Below are 14,702 nucleotides of genomic sequence, written 5' to 3' on the forward strand. Positions count from 1 at the left end.
GTTTGAGAGATTTTTGAGTTGAGAGGATTTTTGTGTTTTTGTTTTTGAATTGAAATTATGTTAGGGGCATTTCAGTCAAAACTTGGGCGGTGGGTAGTAATTTGGGGCGATGAATAGTAAACCCCTTTCTAAATGAATTCTACATGAAAATCTTTTGAAAAATGAATTTTTGTATTTGATTTTCCGAATTTTAAATATAAAATATATTAAATTAAGTGAAATAAATTGAATATTGTATTTTGAGTATAAATATAAATTTCAATTGTGAAAATTTATTTAAACTAAATACATATGTTGTAGAAATTCAATTGAATTTCATAAAAAAATATATTTATGAATTGCAAGCAGTAAGAAAGTTGAGAGATCGCGGCTGATCACTTTTCCAAATTCAATGTGAGTAATTCTTAAACGAATTGCTCATATTATTCCAAATGCATCTTTCACTTCCATAATTTTATAAAAAAATATATTTATGAATTGCAAGCAGTAAGAAAGTTGAGAGATCGCGGCTGATCACTTTTCCAAATTCAATGTGAGTAATTCTTAAACGAATTGCTCATATTATTCCAAATGCATCTTCCACTTCCATATTATGCCATCTATTAACAAATGATTATTGTTAATTAGCCTTAATAATTTACTAAAATTTGAAAATCAGATTTATTGTTAAAGGAGCCAGTATTATATCTTTTCAAGCCTCACAACCAAGATAATTAACGATCATGCCAGGCATAATGTATTGTATATTTTTTTGGCGAATTGTGAGAAAAGACAACAGAGCTTTTATCATTATTCGGCCTTAAAAATTTGTTTCCATACTTGAGATGGATTGATCTTGCAAAATAAATATTGCTAATTTGCTAGACACCATATATGCATCTGCTTGTTTAGAAAAATTATGAGAGGGCAAAAAGAGTATTAAAATATTAAAAATTTAATTCATATAGAGGTTAGATAGCAATTTATCTTTGATAAAAACAAGTCGCCCAAAGGGTAGGTTTTATTGAACTAATTGGATAGCAATTTAGGAATTTTAATATAAATTTAACTATTCGAAACATCAAATAATTGTTTAAAAATAATAATATCAACAATAAAATAGTATATATTATACTACCACAGTTCTAGTGCTCATTTTAATATTTTTTTCTTCATACAATTCAATCATCCAAAGTTAATATATCTAATCGGAGAAAACTATATGTCAATAGTACGTAACAACTAATAAAATAAGATTTAGATAATCGAGTTGCATAAAATTATAAAAATAAAATAAAAGATCATACATGACATTCCAAAAATAAAAAAGATACAGATAATTAAATTTTAAATTTTCTAAGAGTCATATGGATTGTTTAGCAATTAATTATCTCTTATAATATTATCTTTGCATCAACGTAATTTTGGTCTTTACTTCGTGTATAGATTCTGTTTAACGTTTCAGCATCTTTGGTTATCAATGAAGACAAACGAAATTTTGTAATAAGAAAAATTATGTTTTGTCTTTTCTTAACTAATGATCATAAGATTCAGTTCTTTAAAGAACAAGCTCAGTACCTAAATTCAGTACCTTCAAACTGAAAATGAAGCCACAAATTTTTCTCCATGAATGGACCCAATTGCAAGAAATTCTTTTAAATCCCTTAATCCTCAGTTTTCTTGTCATCTTTTCTCTTCTGTTTCTACTCAAATCCAAGAAAAACACCAGCAAACTGAATCTTCCTCCATCGCCGCCAAAACTACCCTTAATCGGAAACCTCCACCAGCTAAGCTCACTACCTTACAGATCATTCAGAACTCTTTCCAACAAATATGGACCGTTGATGCTCTTGCATCTTGGTCAAGTACCGACGGTTGTGGTTTCATCGGTAGAGATAGCTAGAGAAATCACTAAAAATCACGATGTTGCTTTTGCTGACAGACCTTCTTTGACAGGTGTCGGAATTGTATTCAGAGGATGCGCTGACATGGCATTTGGCCCTTACAGTGACCATTCTAGAGAAGCAAAAAAGCTGTGTGTTCTTCAATTGCTGAGTCAAAAACGAGTTCAGGAATTTCATTTCATCAGAGAAGAAGAAGTTTCGAAAGCTGTCGAGAAAATACGCGTTTCGAGCGGAGAAACGATTAATATAAGTGACATGTTTATGGGTCTTGCTCATAATATATTATCAAGAACAGCTTTTGGTTCTATTTATGATGATGAAAATAATGGAAAATATAAGAATTTCGGAGAATTGGCGCGGAGGAGTATGAAGCTTTTATCAGCTTATTGTTTTAAAGATTTGTTTCCATTTCTGGGATTTATCGATCATTTTAGCGGATTGATTGGAGATTTGGAAACTGTTTCGAAAGAATTAAGCGATTTCTTTAATCGTGTGATCGAAGATCGCGAGAGTTTGATGAATGATGATGAGAAAGCTGAAGATAAAAAGTATTTGATTGATATTCTTCTTTATCTCCGAAAGGAAGGGCTTGAACTTGATCTCTCCAAAGACAACCTTAAAGCTATTCTGATGGTAAGTGATTGAATCCTGTTAGACCAGTTGATCCTGAAACTGAAATAAGCGGATCACCAAGTCAAATCTATGACTTGGTCTGATTTTGTGTTGTAAGAAAATGGAAACTAAAACGTTAAAGGGAAAATGCCGAAATGAAAATTGGCGGAAAAATATTTCTTTACAAGTAGCTTATTGTTTAGGAAATTCAGAAAGGTTTCTGAAAACGGAAATAATAAGATCTACGGAGCACGGGAACTCTAAAACTCAAAACATATTTTTTTATAATAATAGATTATAAATAAGAGTTGTCGAGTTTGTAAAAGTGTTTCTAAACTGAAACAAAATACTAAGTAAAACATAAGATTTGAAAAGTTTACATCTTATCTTTTTGTTTCTTTTCAATCCTCTTTATTTATAAAGATGAGTTTCGGAGTTTTAAGTATTTCTAAAAATATAAATGAAATACCGAAAACATCAAACTCGAAAAGTTTTCGTACAATATATATCACAGTAGGACTCGAGAAACATTTATAATAGGCTTCTCTCTGTTGTGCTAAAAATAAGTTTTTTTTTGTGACAGGACATGTTTGTGGGAGGAATAGACTCAACAGCAGCACTAATGGAATGGATGATGGCAGAACTAATGAAAAATCCAAGAATCAGAAAGAAAGCACAAGAAGAAATAAGACGAGTGGTCGGGAAAAACTCGAAAATAACTCAAACAGACATAAACAAAATGGTCTACTTAAGATGTATAATGAAAGAGATTGTGAGGTTTCATGCATCAGCAATGATGCCAAAACAAACATCAGCAAGTGTTAAGCTTCAAGGCTATGACATACCTGCAAAAACAAGAGTGTTGATTAATACATGGCAAATCCAAAGAGACCCAAGTTTATGGGATGATGCAGAGGAATTTGCGCCGGAGAGGTTTTTAGAATGTTCCGATGAAACTAATAAGAAACTGCTGTTTTCATTCGGAAGTGGACGAAGGGGTTGTCCGGGACTGGCATATGCATATGCAGAAGTTGAGTATGTTTTGGCTAATTTATTGTATTTGTTTGATTGGGAGCTGCCTGATGGTGAAAATGCTGAGGATTTGGATATGAGTGAGGTTTATACATTTGTTATTTTTAAGAAAAAATCTCTTTGGGTTGTGGCACATCCCTATACTTCTTAGTTTTGCAATTTATATTATGCCTAAAATATGTAATATGTTGATTGTAATTTCACTTTTTATTTTGTTTGTTGAGTATGTTTGGCTAATTTGCTTTATTTGTTTGATTGGGAGCTGCCTGAAGCCTGATGGTGTTAGGGCAGAGGATCTGGATATAAGTGAGTTTTATACATTTGTTATTCTTTCAGAGAAAATCTTTTTGGGTAATGGCACATCCCTATTCTTCTTGATTTTCAAATCTATGTTATGCCTAAAATGTGAAATATGATGAATGTAATTCAACTTTTTGTTTTATTTTGGACTAATTCATTATAAGGTTCCTCAATTTTACGTTTTTAATTTATCAGATCCTTAAAATTCTATTTGGTCTTATCTGGTTCCTGAACTTTACATTTTTAATTTATTTGGTCCTTCAATTTTACATTTTTTAGTTTATCTATTCCATGAACTTTCATCCGTTTAAAACTCGAGAAAGCAAAAAAATTAAAGTACAAGGACCAAATAAGATCAAATAGAAGTTAAGGGACCATATAAAATTAAATAGAAGTTAAGGGATCGAATAAACTAAAAATATAAAATTTAAAGATCTTAAAATGGATTAATCTTTTTATTTTTGCTGTTTGCTTCTTGGAACTCTTTCCAGCAAAGTTTTTATATGTTTTTTTGAAATCTATCGTTTTGAGTTTGACGCCAGCTAATTTATGGATGGCATGTGTTTCTAAGCATTTTATGCTTTAAAATGAGTAATTTATACTTAGAGATTAGATAATTGATAGATATACTCTTTAAAATATTAGTTCTTGTTCCATTCAACTTTTGTATATATGATTATTTATAAAATTAGTATATGATTATTAGGGGTGAGCTCAGTTCGATTCAGTCGTTGTGAAAAATACTGAAAACCGAACTAAACTCTACTATTTGGAAAACCAAATTCCCCCTTCGGTTTTGTTCGGTCAGTTCTCACATAACAAAAAGTATATAAAATTTAAATTAAACTTAAAAAATTTATATGCATATATATAAGGTAAAAAAAATACACTGATAATAAGATTTAGATTAAATATTATAATGGTCAAAAAAAGATTATTGACAACAAAAAGATTAAAGATTAAATATTATAACGGCCCATTACACAAAAAATTAAAAATTATTGACAAAAAACCACTCATTTTTAATCTCTTTTTTATTTCACTCTAATGTTGCAATTTTATGAATTGCACTCAAATCCTTACTTTTGAATTTCAATTCCACCCCCAAGCCCTTAATTTTGATTTTCATCACCAAATTGTTTTTAAATCTTAAATTTAAATTACTAAACTAAGTACTCTTATATATATATTTAGTATACATAATGTATCACTTCATAATTCTCATAAAAATTAATTTCTAACCTGAAAATATTGAATTTCAGTATAAACTTCCGAAATTAAGTTTCAATGTATAATTTCCAAAATTTCTTAAGTAATTATCTTTTGATAAATTAATTAAGTTCCAAATAAAATTTTCTTATTCTAAATTTACTATTAACTTTTACCTTTTAAGTTATAGATACCTTTACACATGGCAGAACCGACATTTAATTTTATGGGATATGACAATACAATACAAATACAGATTAGTATACCTTCTTCTACCTATTCTAACTCCTCCAAAGTCTGCTCAACATAAACATGATTTGATGGATCTCTAAGCCAATTTTGAGTGCAAATCAAGGGCCCCACAATCTTAAAAGTTAACAACTCCTGAAGTCATCAAACACTCTTCCACCAGTGCTAAAAGTAGACTATGAAGAAACTATGAAGGCTGGTACTGAAAGTACATCACGAGCAAGTCTAGATAGGATTGGAAACCTTTGATAATTGAACTTCGGTCATCTCAAGATATCAAAATTTCCATCATTAGGAACTATTGCCTCACTTAAGTAGACATCAAGTTTAGATTTCTTGCTTAAACCCACACCACCAATCTCAAGCATTTGTGCATGAACCTTTTTTGCAACACAAAATTGGCTTGAGAGCATTGGCTAAGAGTTTCTGATTGGGAGATATCTAGCCAGCAAGAGCCAATTCTTTCTTGTATTGCAATCATAATTATTAAACAGGGTAATTGATTCTAGGGGTCACTGTACTTTTCAAGAATTGCAAAATGGTGACCGAACTTCAAAACGTAACAAAATGGTTACTAAACTTTCAAATATGTGAATTTGGAAGGTTTTTGAGTGTTTTACGGTCAATTATACATATGTAGTAATCAAATTTTGATTATTTATAACAAATAATATCTTATATTTCATATATACACACAATCAATAAAAAATCGACTCGAAATAATTTTCTTCGGTGACCAAAAATCCTTCTATCTTAACATAACCAAATAGTATAGTAACTAAAATGTTACGTTTTGAAGTTTGGTCACCATTTTGTAATTTTTGAAAAGTACAGTAACCTTCAAAATCAATTACCCTATTAAACAGCTCAAGCAAATAATCCATCATACAAGTAAACACGAATTTCCTTTAGTGAGATCCACACATCTGACTTCTTAAAAATACCACACCAGATGCTTCTTGCAAAGCTATAATGAATAAAAATATGTGCTTGCGTTTTCACAACACCATATAGCGAACACAAAGAATTATCCAGTATAACAATAGAGCGAATAGCCAAAAGAAAACAAAAAATGGAACTCTATTATGTAAAGCAAGCCAAATGATAAACTTAACTCGAGTTGGCGCTATAAATTTCCATACTTGCTTGAACAGTGAAACATATATCCTGAGCATCATCCATACGTTATCCTACATGTATAGATTCATTACTTACTGTTGCTGGAATAGAATGCACATGTGCTTCAGTAGGGAAACGATATGTTGCTGCCGAGCTGGATCTTCAGCAGCCAGTACACTGTTTGCACGTCCAATAGCAGCTATGACGTGAAGATGGTTGCAGTTCTAGCAGATGACCATCGATGTTGAACTACTGCAGTGACAACGGTCGGACCAGTGTGTTCTCTTCTATAACCACCAGCTCGGAGATAACAATAGGACATAGGTCTGAAGATTTTTGAGTTGGAATTCCATTCAACAACGTCCAAACGTGAAGAGATATTTGAGAAAATTGATTCTAAGTAACGAAGTAACAATGATTCAGCTCCTCTCAAGCGGCGCCTTCAATCTTTCCCGTTTTTGATCTGAAAGATTGTAAAGCCTAAGAAGTAACTTAGATGTTGCACCATTCCCTAGGAAATTGTCACTCTACAAGGATATATCCTTTCCTTCTCCCACAATAAAATTGATATTTGCGATAAAGAAATCTCAAGCTTCTGAATCTTTACAACAAGATTTTCTAATGCTGCGCCAAATAAATAACATTTTCTTTTGCCTCTCCATTATTCAATGAACCCCAACCATTATTAGACGAGGGACAAGAAAGAACATTGAACCAAAGTGAGTCACCATTATTGATCCGCAATGTCACGACCCAATTTCATGAATCGTGACCGGCGCTAGGGTATGGGTATGGTCGTACCAAAACCCGTAGCAAGCCTTGCGGACATCAAATAAATATTTAAACCTGCAAAAAAATGCTCGGGGGCAACCGAGACTCCAACCTAAGTCTAGTAATTTATATTACAGTTCTAATATAAATAATTTAAATATTCAAAATGCTCAACAGCATGCCTTAAATATAATATTGAAATAATCCAGTGTAAACATGCTAATAATAAATAATCGATCTAATCGACAATTTCAAGTGCAATAACAAATGTAATATATAAACTAGTTCTACTGCGGTCTAAGAGTTCGAAAACAGTAACTAGTTTAAATAACATAAAAACCTCCGATGAATCAAAAGAATCGGAGTGGACCAGCTTTTAAATCATAAACCTGGAAAATTTGGGAAAACAACGGGGTCAGATATACTAAGATGAGTTCGCAATACTATTTACATTTATTAAGTTTAAAACCCTTAAATCAAAACATTTTATACTAATATAATATGATTATGGAAAACAGTATTGAAATGATCCCAGCGTAAGTATGACATAGCATACTGATAAACCCAGAGTGGACGGGAATAAATCCTCGTCATATATATATACCAGCGTGAGCAAGACTTTAGTGTGCCGATTCCCAGAGTACTTACCGGTGCACACAGTCTCGATACAAGCCTATCGAGCAACTCGTTTCAATCCAGATCCATAATCCGTAAAAACAGTTCAAAAAACATTTATAATATTAAAATATGATGCGGTACTTAATAAAGCGGTAAATAGCACTACAAACTCACTGCTTGCTAATCGACGTGAAAACCTGGCAAGTGACAAAACCTGAATCGACTCCGAAACACACACATTCGACGAGTCTAAGAACAGAGTAAACTCAATGTTAAAATCAACCCCTAATTCTAGAGAGTACTAGACACCACATAGGACTAACACAATACCGAGTCAAGTACAAACATAGTCAGAACAGAATGAACAAATAATCATGTAATGATCCGAGTCAAAAACGAACCACATCGAGTAACACAATACTCAAACAAATAAATAAGACAGGTCTATTGGGTTCCCGCTTTAAAATCCGTTCCAGAAAATATTACTTAAATAATATTTAAATAATAAATTAAATCCATTTCCTCAAATATTGGGTTAGCCGAGTTACCAATACCTACTAAGCTACCTCACATGTCGGGTGACCCAAGTCTAACCCGACCCAAATATTTTATCAAAATATAAACCAAAGTTTATAATTTCCAAAAATAACTTGATAAAATAAATATGATCATATCCAATTATAAACCATAATTTATAATTATAGAATCCACTTTGATAAAATAATAAATCAATATTTAAAACGGAACCCAATAGCTTTAACTTCAAGTAACCCAAGTTACAACCAAAACTCAATCAAATAAGTTCTAAAAACGTTCAAGGACTAAATTATAATTTAGCCAAAAAGACATACCAAAAATATATTTTAAATCAAATATAATTATCCGAGTAATTATATTAATTTAGATTATAAAATAATTATTGTTTTCAATTTGACAATCTATAACTCGAAACGAAATTCAAAAGTTAGAAATATAAATTTAATTATATTGGCACGCTAAGCCAAAATCTCAAAATCTAAATTTAAAAAAAAATAGATTTGCATAAAATAAATAAATTTTAAATTTATATTAAAGTAGATCAATTGTTCAACCTAAATTATTTAAAATAAATAAATTAATCAATTGATTTATAATATAGATTAATATTATTTTAATAAAGTATACTTTTGATAAAAAATAATTATTGTCCAATGGAACAATATAACCTATGTATTAGTTTTACGAAATAGGGAGCATAATGAATAAAAGAAATAATTAGACTACACTTTCAAACATAAATTAGTACTATAGCTGGGCAAGTATTAGAATGAGAAAAATTGACAATTGCACAACTTAAGCATAAATAATCCCATAATTACGCCCAACATTTTCTATTTAGACAATTAACTTTTTCTTATTTTTTCTTGCAAAATTAACTTTCTTAAATTAGAGAAATACGATTAACAATTGATTAAGGTAACAATCAACTCTTATTAAAGATTCTCCTAAAATTACTCTCAACTTTTGATTCACACAAATCTTTTTTAATTAGAAAAATCTTTAATTCCATAAAATCTGTTGATATTCAGTTCTTCAAAAGTGAAAGATTACAGAGAATTGCGTCAAATAATAGAGAGCAAAAGCAAGAAATTTCCGTTAATACAAAAGCAAGAAATTTCAGAGAATCCAATCAATTGAAGAGAAAAAGGTTGAAGATTCAGCGGCGGACGTGGAGGTCGCTATGGTGGAGGCTGCGATGGTCGATTTGGATTCCGTGATGAAGGTTATCATTCTTTTCAGCGATGTTATCTTTTCCATTTCGTCGTCGTTCTTCCCACCATCAACAGTGGCACCACCAGTAGAGGCGGCAGCTATTTTGCTTTAATGATCCTCTTTTTTTCTCATTTAATTTCTTTGTGATTTGAAGAGATTATCTAATTTGATGGTTGTGGATGACGGTGGTTGTCGATGGTGGTCTGATTTTGATGCTGCACTCTTGGTGTTTGAAGAAATGCTTATGAGTGTTTGTATTTGTTCCGGGTGTTGGTTAACCAATGGTTAATTTTGGGTAAATTGTTGGTTAACTTGTAATAAATTTTATTTGGAATATATTGTTAATAAATCGTTCATAAATTGCTCGTAAACTTGAATTATGCATTTTAAACAAATTATATAAAAAAATTATTAATTTTACTTTTAGTATACTATTAGATATTAGTAAATTATGAGTAAAACGCTGATAAATTTATAATCTATTAATTAGTTAGCCAATGGTCAACCAAACGATAACCAATTATATACTGAATTAAACCAGTTTATTAGGTTTTAAAAGTTAACTAAAAGCTGACCAAATATTATAAGACAAATTTAATAATAATTGACGTGTGTATTATATAGAAGATAATTAACAAAAAATGCGCAAGTATATATTGATTTAAATTGATGTTGCTGGTCTACCATTATAAGACCAACTATATACCTAACCATATAAACAATATAATGTAATTTAATAACATATCCAGTATTAAGAAAACCTTAGTATGCCAAATAGTACCCAAATGTATATCAACTGGTACCTAATTGTATGCCAACAGGTACCCAAAATGTAAAAACATACTAACTATTACCAAAATGTACTACTGCTAATAAAGTACTAAAATAACAAGAAAAAAGTATTCCAAACTGATATCATAAAATTCAAAGTAAACAAACTATTCTATGATATGTTGAGGAATTTTCTTTGGTCTTCCAGACTTCAGTTTCGGTTTCGGTTCAACCACCTCGTCGCTTTGAATGTCCCTTTCAAGCTTCATCCGTCCATACCGATACAATAGGTAACCAAGACGTTCCCAATACAATTAGAGTCATCTTCAGGTTTCTTATCACCATCTTGTCCATCATTTTGAACATGATCCTCCTTTGCTGTACCAGATTCAAAAACATCTTTAGATGTCTCCACAGCATCATGGTCTCCGTCATCAGATTTCTTGGATAGCATACTTTGGGTAGCTTCTAAGGATGAAACATCTCCAGCAACATCTTCCTAAAAAAATATAACATGAATTAAAAACAAATAACAAAATAATAGTGTGCCTATGGTTAACCAGATAGTAACCAATTGATAGCCAATAAAATTTGAATAATAGTTAACCAAATAGTTACTAACGGTTAACCAGACAGTAACTAACAGTAACAAAAATTTAACTAAAATTTAATTAACACATATCAAAAATAACTAGTAGAGTAGTTGTGATTCAGAGGTTTACCGTCACATGATCGTGATGATCATTCAAACACACAGCACTCTTCAAATCAGACAATACACTTAAAACTTCAAAAAACTGCTTCTCAACGTAGGTCTTGAATAACGAAAACTCGCTATACATCTTGGTTTGATCAGATGGGTAACCTTAATAGGAAAATGGTTAGAAGTTTGTATGAAATAATCCCAATTCTACATAAAAATCATTTAAATAGCAAAATAGTAAATACACACAGTCAAATATATTCACTAAAAGAAACAATAAACAACAGAAAAAATTATTTGCAATTATTACTGAAAACAACACCAAACACCTATTGAACCGAAACAAACACAAACAAAAAACTATAAATTCCCTATAAAACTTATAAAACCATAATGAAATTGTTAAAAAATTAAAAATACCTTTATAGCAAATATTCCAGATGAAACAGGCCTATCCGTCTTCTTAGGAGGTATTTTGAAATCGTCGAAGTCACTGTCATCGTTTTCATGAACAACAGCTCGGCGATTCTTCGTTTCCGTAGCAAAATCAATTTTTCTTTTGCTAGAACTCGGATTAGATGTCGATATGTTCATTTTTTGCGGGGGAGAATTTTTAGAGGCTGACCTAATTGAAACCATTCTGAATTCAAATTTTGAAAAGCAACAGAAATGGGAAGTTTGAAAGAAATGGCAATCAGATTTTGAATGGAGAAAAGGTAGGCGTGAATCTCGCAAGAATCACGACATGCAACCTCTCTGAATTTTGGAACCGTATTTTTCTTATTCTGAAAGTATAAAAATTGACATTACAAAGGTTAAAAATCTAATTAAAAGAGATGGAATGGCAAATCTCAACTTTCAAACTTAGGTCTGTAATTAACTAATTAAGTTGGGCAAAGCCCGTAGTCTATCTAAATAACTCTATTAGAATTTAATATGATGGAACAATGCCATATCCAACTTAAGGCATTAGTACTGATGTGAACAATATCTGGTCAACTTCCATTTGAACAAGCCCATACAAAACACTAAGCCCATCATTTATAAAAAAGTAAACCCGCCCAGCAATAATGCACAAGCCATCTTCTTCAAGTTAACAAAGCTCAAAATCTAAATTTAAAAAAAATCTCAAAATCTCAAAATCTAAATTTAATCATATTGGCACGCTAAGCCAAAATCTCAAAATCTAAATTTAAAAAAAAATAGATTTGCATAAAATAAATAAATTTTAAATTTATATTAAAGTAGATCAATTGTTCAACCTAAATTATTTAAAATAAATAAATTAATCAATTGATTTATAATATAGATTAATATTATTTTAATAAAGTATACTTTTGATAAAAAATAATTATTGTCCAATGAAACAATATAACCTATGTATTAGTTTTACGAAAGGCCTAATATCTTAAAAAACCCCGACTTTTTAGCCCTTTTTCAATCATACCCTGACGTTGAAAATTTGTCAATTTTACCCTATTTTGCATTTTTGTGTTTCAATTGTACCCTGAAAAATTAAATTAACGTCTTTTGCGTTTGGAAATTTGTTTAAAACATTCTCCATGTCTTGCATATATTAATTGTATATTTTTAAAATTTATTTAAATTTATTTAAATTAATTAAGAATTTAAATTAGTGTTAATTTGATTATGGTTTTTAGTTAGTTTTTAAAAATAAAGGACTTATTTGTACTTTATTGAATAAAAAAGAATTTAATTTCATGTTTAGACTTAATTAATTGAATGATTTCATCATTTAAGTAAAAAAATTAACAAAAATTAAAATATTGGGGTACAATTGAAAACGGAAAATTCAAAAGTGGGTAAAATTGACAAATTTTCAACGTCGGGGTAGAATTGAAAAAAAGTTTAAAGGTGAGGGGTTTTTGAGTGATTAGGCCTTTACGAAATAGGGAGCATAATGAATAAAAGAAATAATTAGACTACACTTTCAAACATAAATTAGTACTATAGCTGGGCAAGTATTAGAATTTAATATGATGGAACAATGCCATATCCAACTTAAGGCATTAGTACTGATGTGAATAATATCTGGTCAACTTCCATTTGAACAAGCCCATACAAAACACTAAGCCCATCATTTATAAAAAAGTAAACCCGCCCAGCAATAATGCACAAGCCATCTTCTTCAAGTTAACAAAGCTCGACATAACAGAACCATAATAGTGCAAAATAATGAAACATATCAATACACATAAATCAAACAAACCTTTCTAATCTCAATTCTAGATCACAACAAATCCAACTCATATAAAGGAACTAATTCATTATAACAAGAAACCCTAATTAAGATTACTGCCCATATTAAAATCATCAACAACAAATGACATGAGATTTCGGTTGCACAACACGGTAACGTCATGCGACAAAGAACAGCGGCAACAAAGGCAAGAAACATGAGCTGATCTAATCTCACAAACCATAGCAACATGTAACAGCGAAAGACTAATAACGACAGCAACAAAGAATAGAATTGTAGCGACGATTAAACGAACAAGTTATACGTACCAAATATGTTTCCAACGTGTAAGGGATGATCGAGAACGATTGAAATAGATGAAACGAAGATAAACGCTTCAGATTTGAAGCTATCATGAAGAACAACAAAGTTACAAACCACGAGAACGATATCGAAAAAAAGAACTAGGAAAAGAGATGTGAAATTAACTTACCAAATCAAGCGGAAATAGAAGGAATGAAGGTTGTGTTGATTCAGATTGTAATGGGTTAAAGGGGGCTAGGATTTTATGAAAAAGATAGGGTTTGTACAAAAGAACGTAAGAAAATGAATAGCAGGTCTATATGAATAAGGAAGTAACATCACTGCTCAATTTTTTTTTGTATTGCCAAACTTAACCATTCTATGGGCCAAAATTTGAACAAAGCATCATGGGCCTAAACTTAACCATGCATGGGTTTTGTATGAATTTCATAGCCTAAAATTAATTATTTCCAAACTAATGAAATTGTAAATCAAATGCATGAGCCAAATCAAATGAGGCCCACTCGGAAGTTGATCATACCATGAATCGGACAATGAACGATTCCAAATTATAACCGAAAACTCATCGGAAAAAGTTAAAATAAATTACGGGGTATTACACGCAATTTCCATATCCACTTGAATAAAAGATTTTGATTTCTAATATTTAAATTAGAAATTCTCAAACTTCCATTATCGAAGGCTTGACAAATAACCTTTCAAAAAACTTTGCTTAGAACACGTGAAGAAATATTTCCCTTCCAAAGAAAGTAAATCATATACAATTCAAGCCTTTTTTGAACTAAGTTAGGAATGGTCAACATGGATATAAAATAAGTCAGAATGCTAAATAGGACATAGTTTATAATTAATTTATGATTTTACAAGTTGATTTTGTTCTTTTAGAAAGTTTAGGGGTTAAATTATAATTTTATGCACATAAATGCAATCTTTGTTTTCAATCGGAGTCAAACTATAATTTATGGACTAAATTGCAAAATTAAAACATTTGTGGGTCAATTTAATTATCAAAAATATTAAAGGATATTTTTTTATTTATTTATTCAATTTTAAATTAATTAATTAATATTAGTTAATTAATTGAATAATATTTAAAAAAATTATTTTAAAATTTAAAACAGGTTAAAGGATTTTCTTTATCCTGTTTTTTAATTGGTTA

The 14,702-nt window shown here is 30.4% G+C and overlaps 2 protein-coding genes across 2 annotated transcripts; one reads left to right on the forward strand and one right to left on the reverse strand.

Annotated features, from left to right (window-relative positions):
- The first annotated feature begins 1,435 nt into the window (after positions 1 to 1,435).
- Positions 1,436 to 3,773, forward strand: LOC126686162 (cytochrome P450 71A1-like). Its single transcript, XM_050380197.2, has 2 exons — positions 1,436 to 2,516; positions 3,079 to 3,773. Exons 1-2 carry the CDS (start codon positions 1,584 to 1,586, stop codon positions 3,676 to 3,678), a joined length of 1,533 nt encoding a protein of 510 aa, XP_050236154.1. The 5' UTR covers positions 1,436 to 1,583; the 3' UTR covers positions 3,679 to 3,773.
- Positions 3,774 to 10,313: 6,540 nt separating this feature from the next.
- Positions 10,314 to 14,016, reverse strand: LOC126688294 (uncharacterized). Its single transcript, XM_050382940.2, has 4 exons — positions 13,713 to 14,016; positions 13,549 to 13,628; positions 11,039 to 11,181; positions 10,314 to 10,815 (listed from the first exon to the last, which is right to left on the reverse strand). The coding sequence occupies exons 3-4, from the start codon at positions 11,156 to 11,158 to the stop codon at positions 10,582 to 10,584; spliced, it is 354 nt and encodes a 117-aa protein (XP_050238897.1). The 5' UTR covers positions 11,159 to 11,181; positions 13,549 to 13,628; positions 13,713 to 14,016; the 3' UTR covers positions 10,314 to 10,581.
- Positions 14,017 to 14,702: the final 686 nt, after the last annotated feature.

Source organism: Mercurialis annua, linkage group LG6 (genome assembly GCF_937616625.2).
Source record: "Mercurialis annua linkage group LG6, ddMerAnnu1.2, whole genome shotgun sequence".
NCBI lineage: Eukaryota > Viridiplantae > Streptophyta > Magnoliopsida > Malpighiales > Euphorbiaceae > Mercurialis > Mercurialis annua.

Coding starts and splice junctions, on each gene's coding strand:
- LOC126688294 (XM_050382940.2), bottom strand. CDS start 11,158: ATGTATAGCGAGTTTTCGTTATTCAAGACCTACGTTGAGAAGCAGTTT. Junction 10,816..11,038: donor ATCATCACGATCATGTGACG/GTAAACCTCTGA, acceptor ATATTTTTTTAG/GAAGATGTTGCTGGAGATGT.
- LOC126686162 (XM_050380197.2), top strand. CDS start 1,584: ATGAAGCCACAAATTTTTCTCCATGAATGGACCCAATTGCAAGAAATT. Junction 2,517..3,078: donor ACCTTAAAGCTATTCTGATG/GTAAGTGATTGA, acceptor TTTTTGTGACAG/GACATGTTTGTGGGAGGAAT.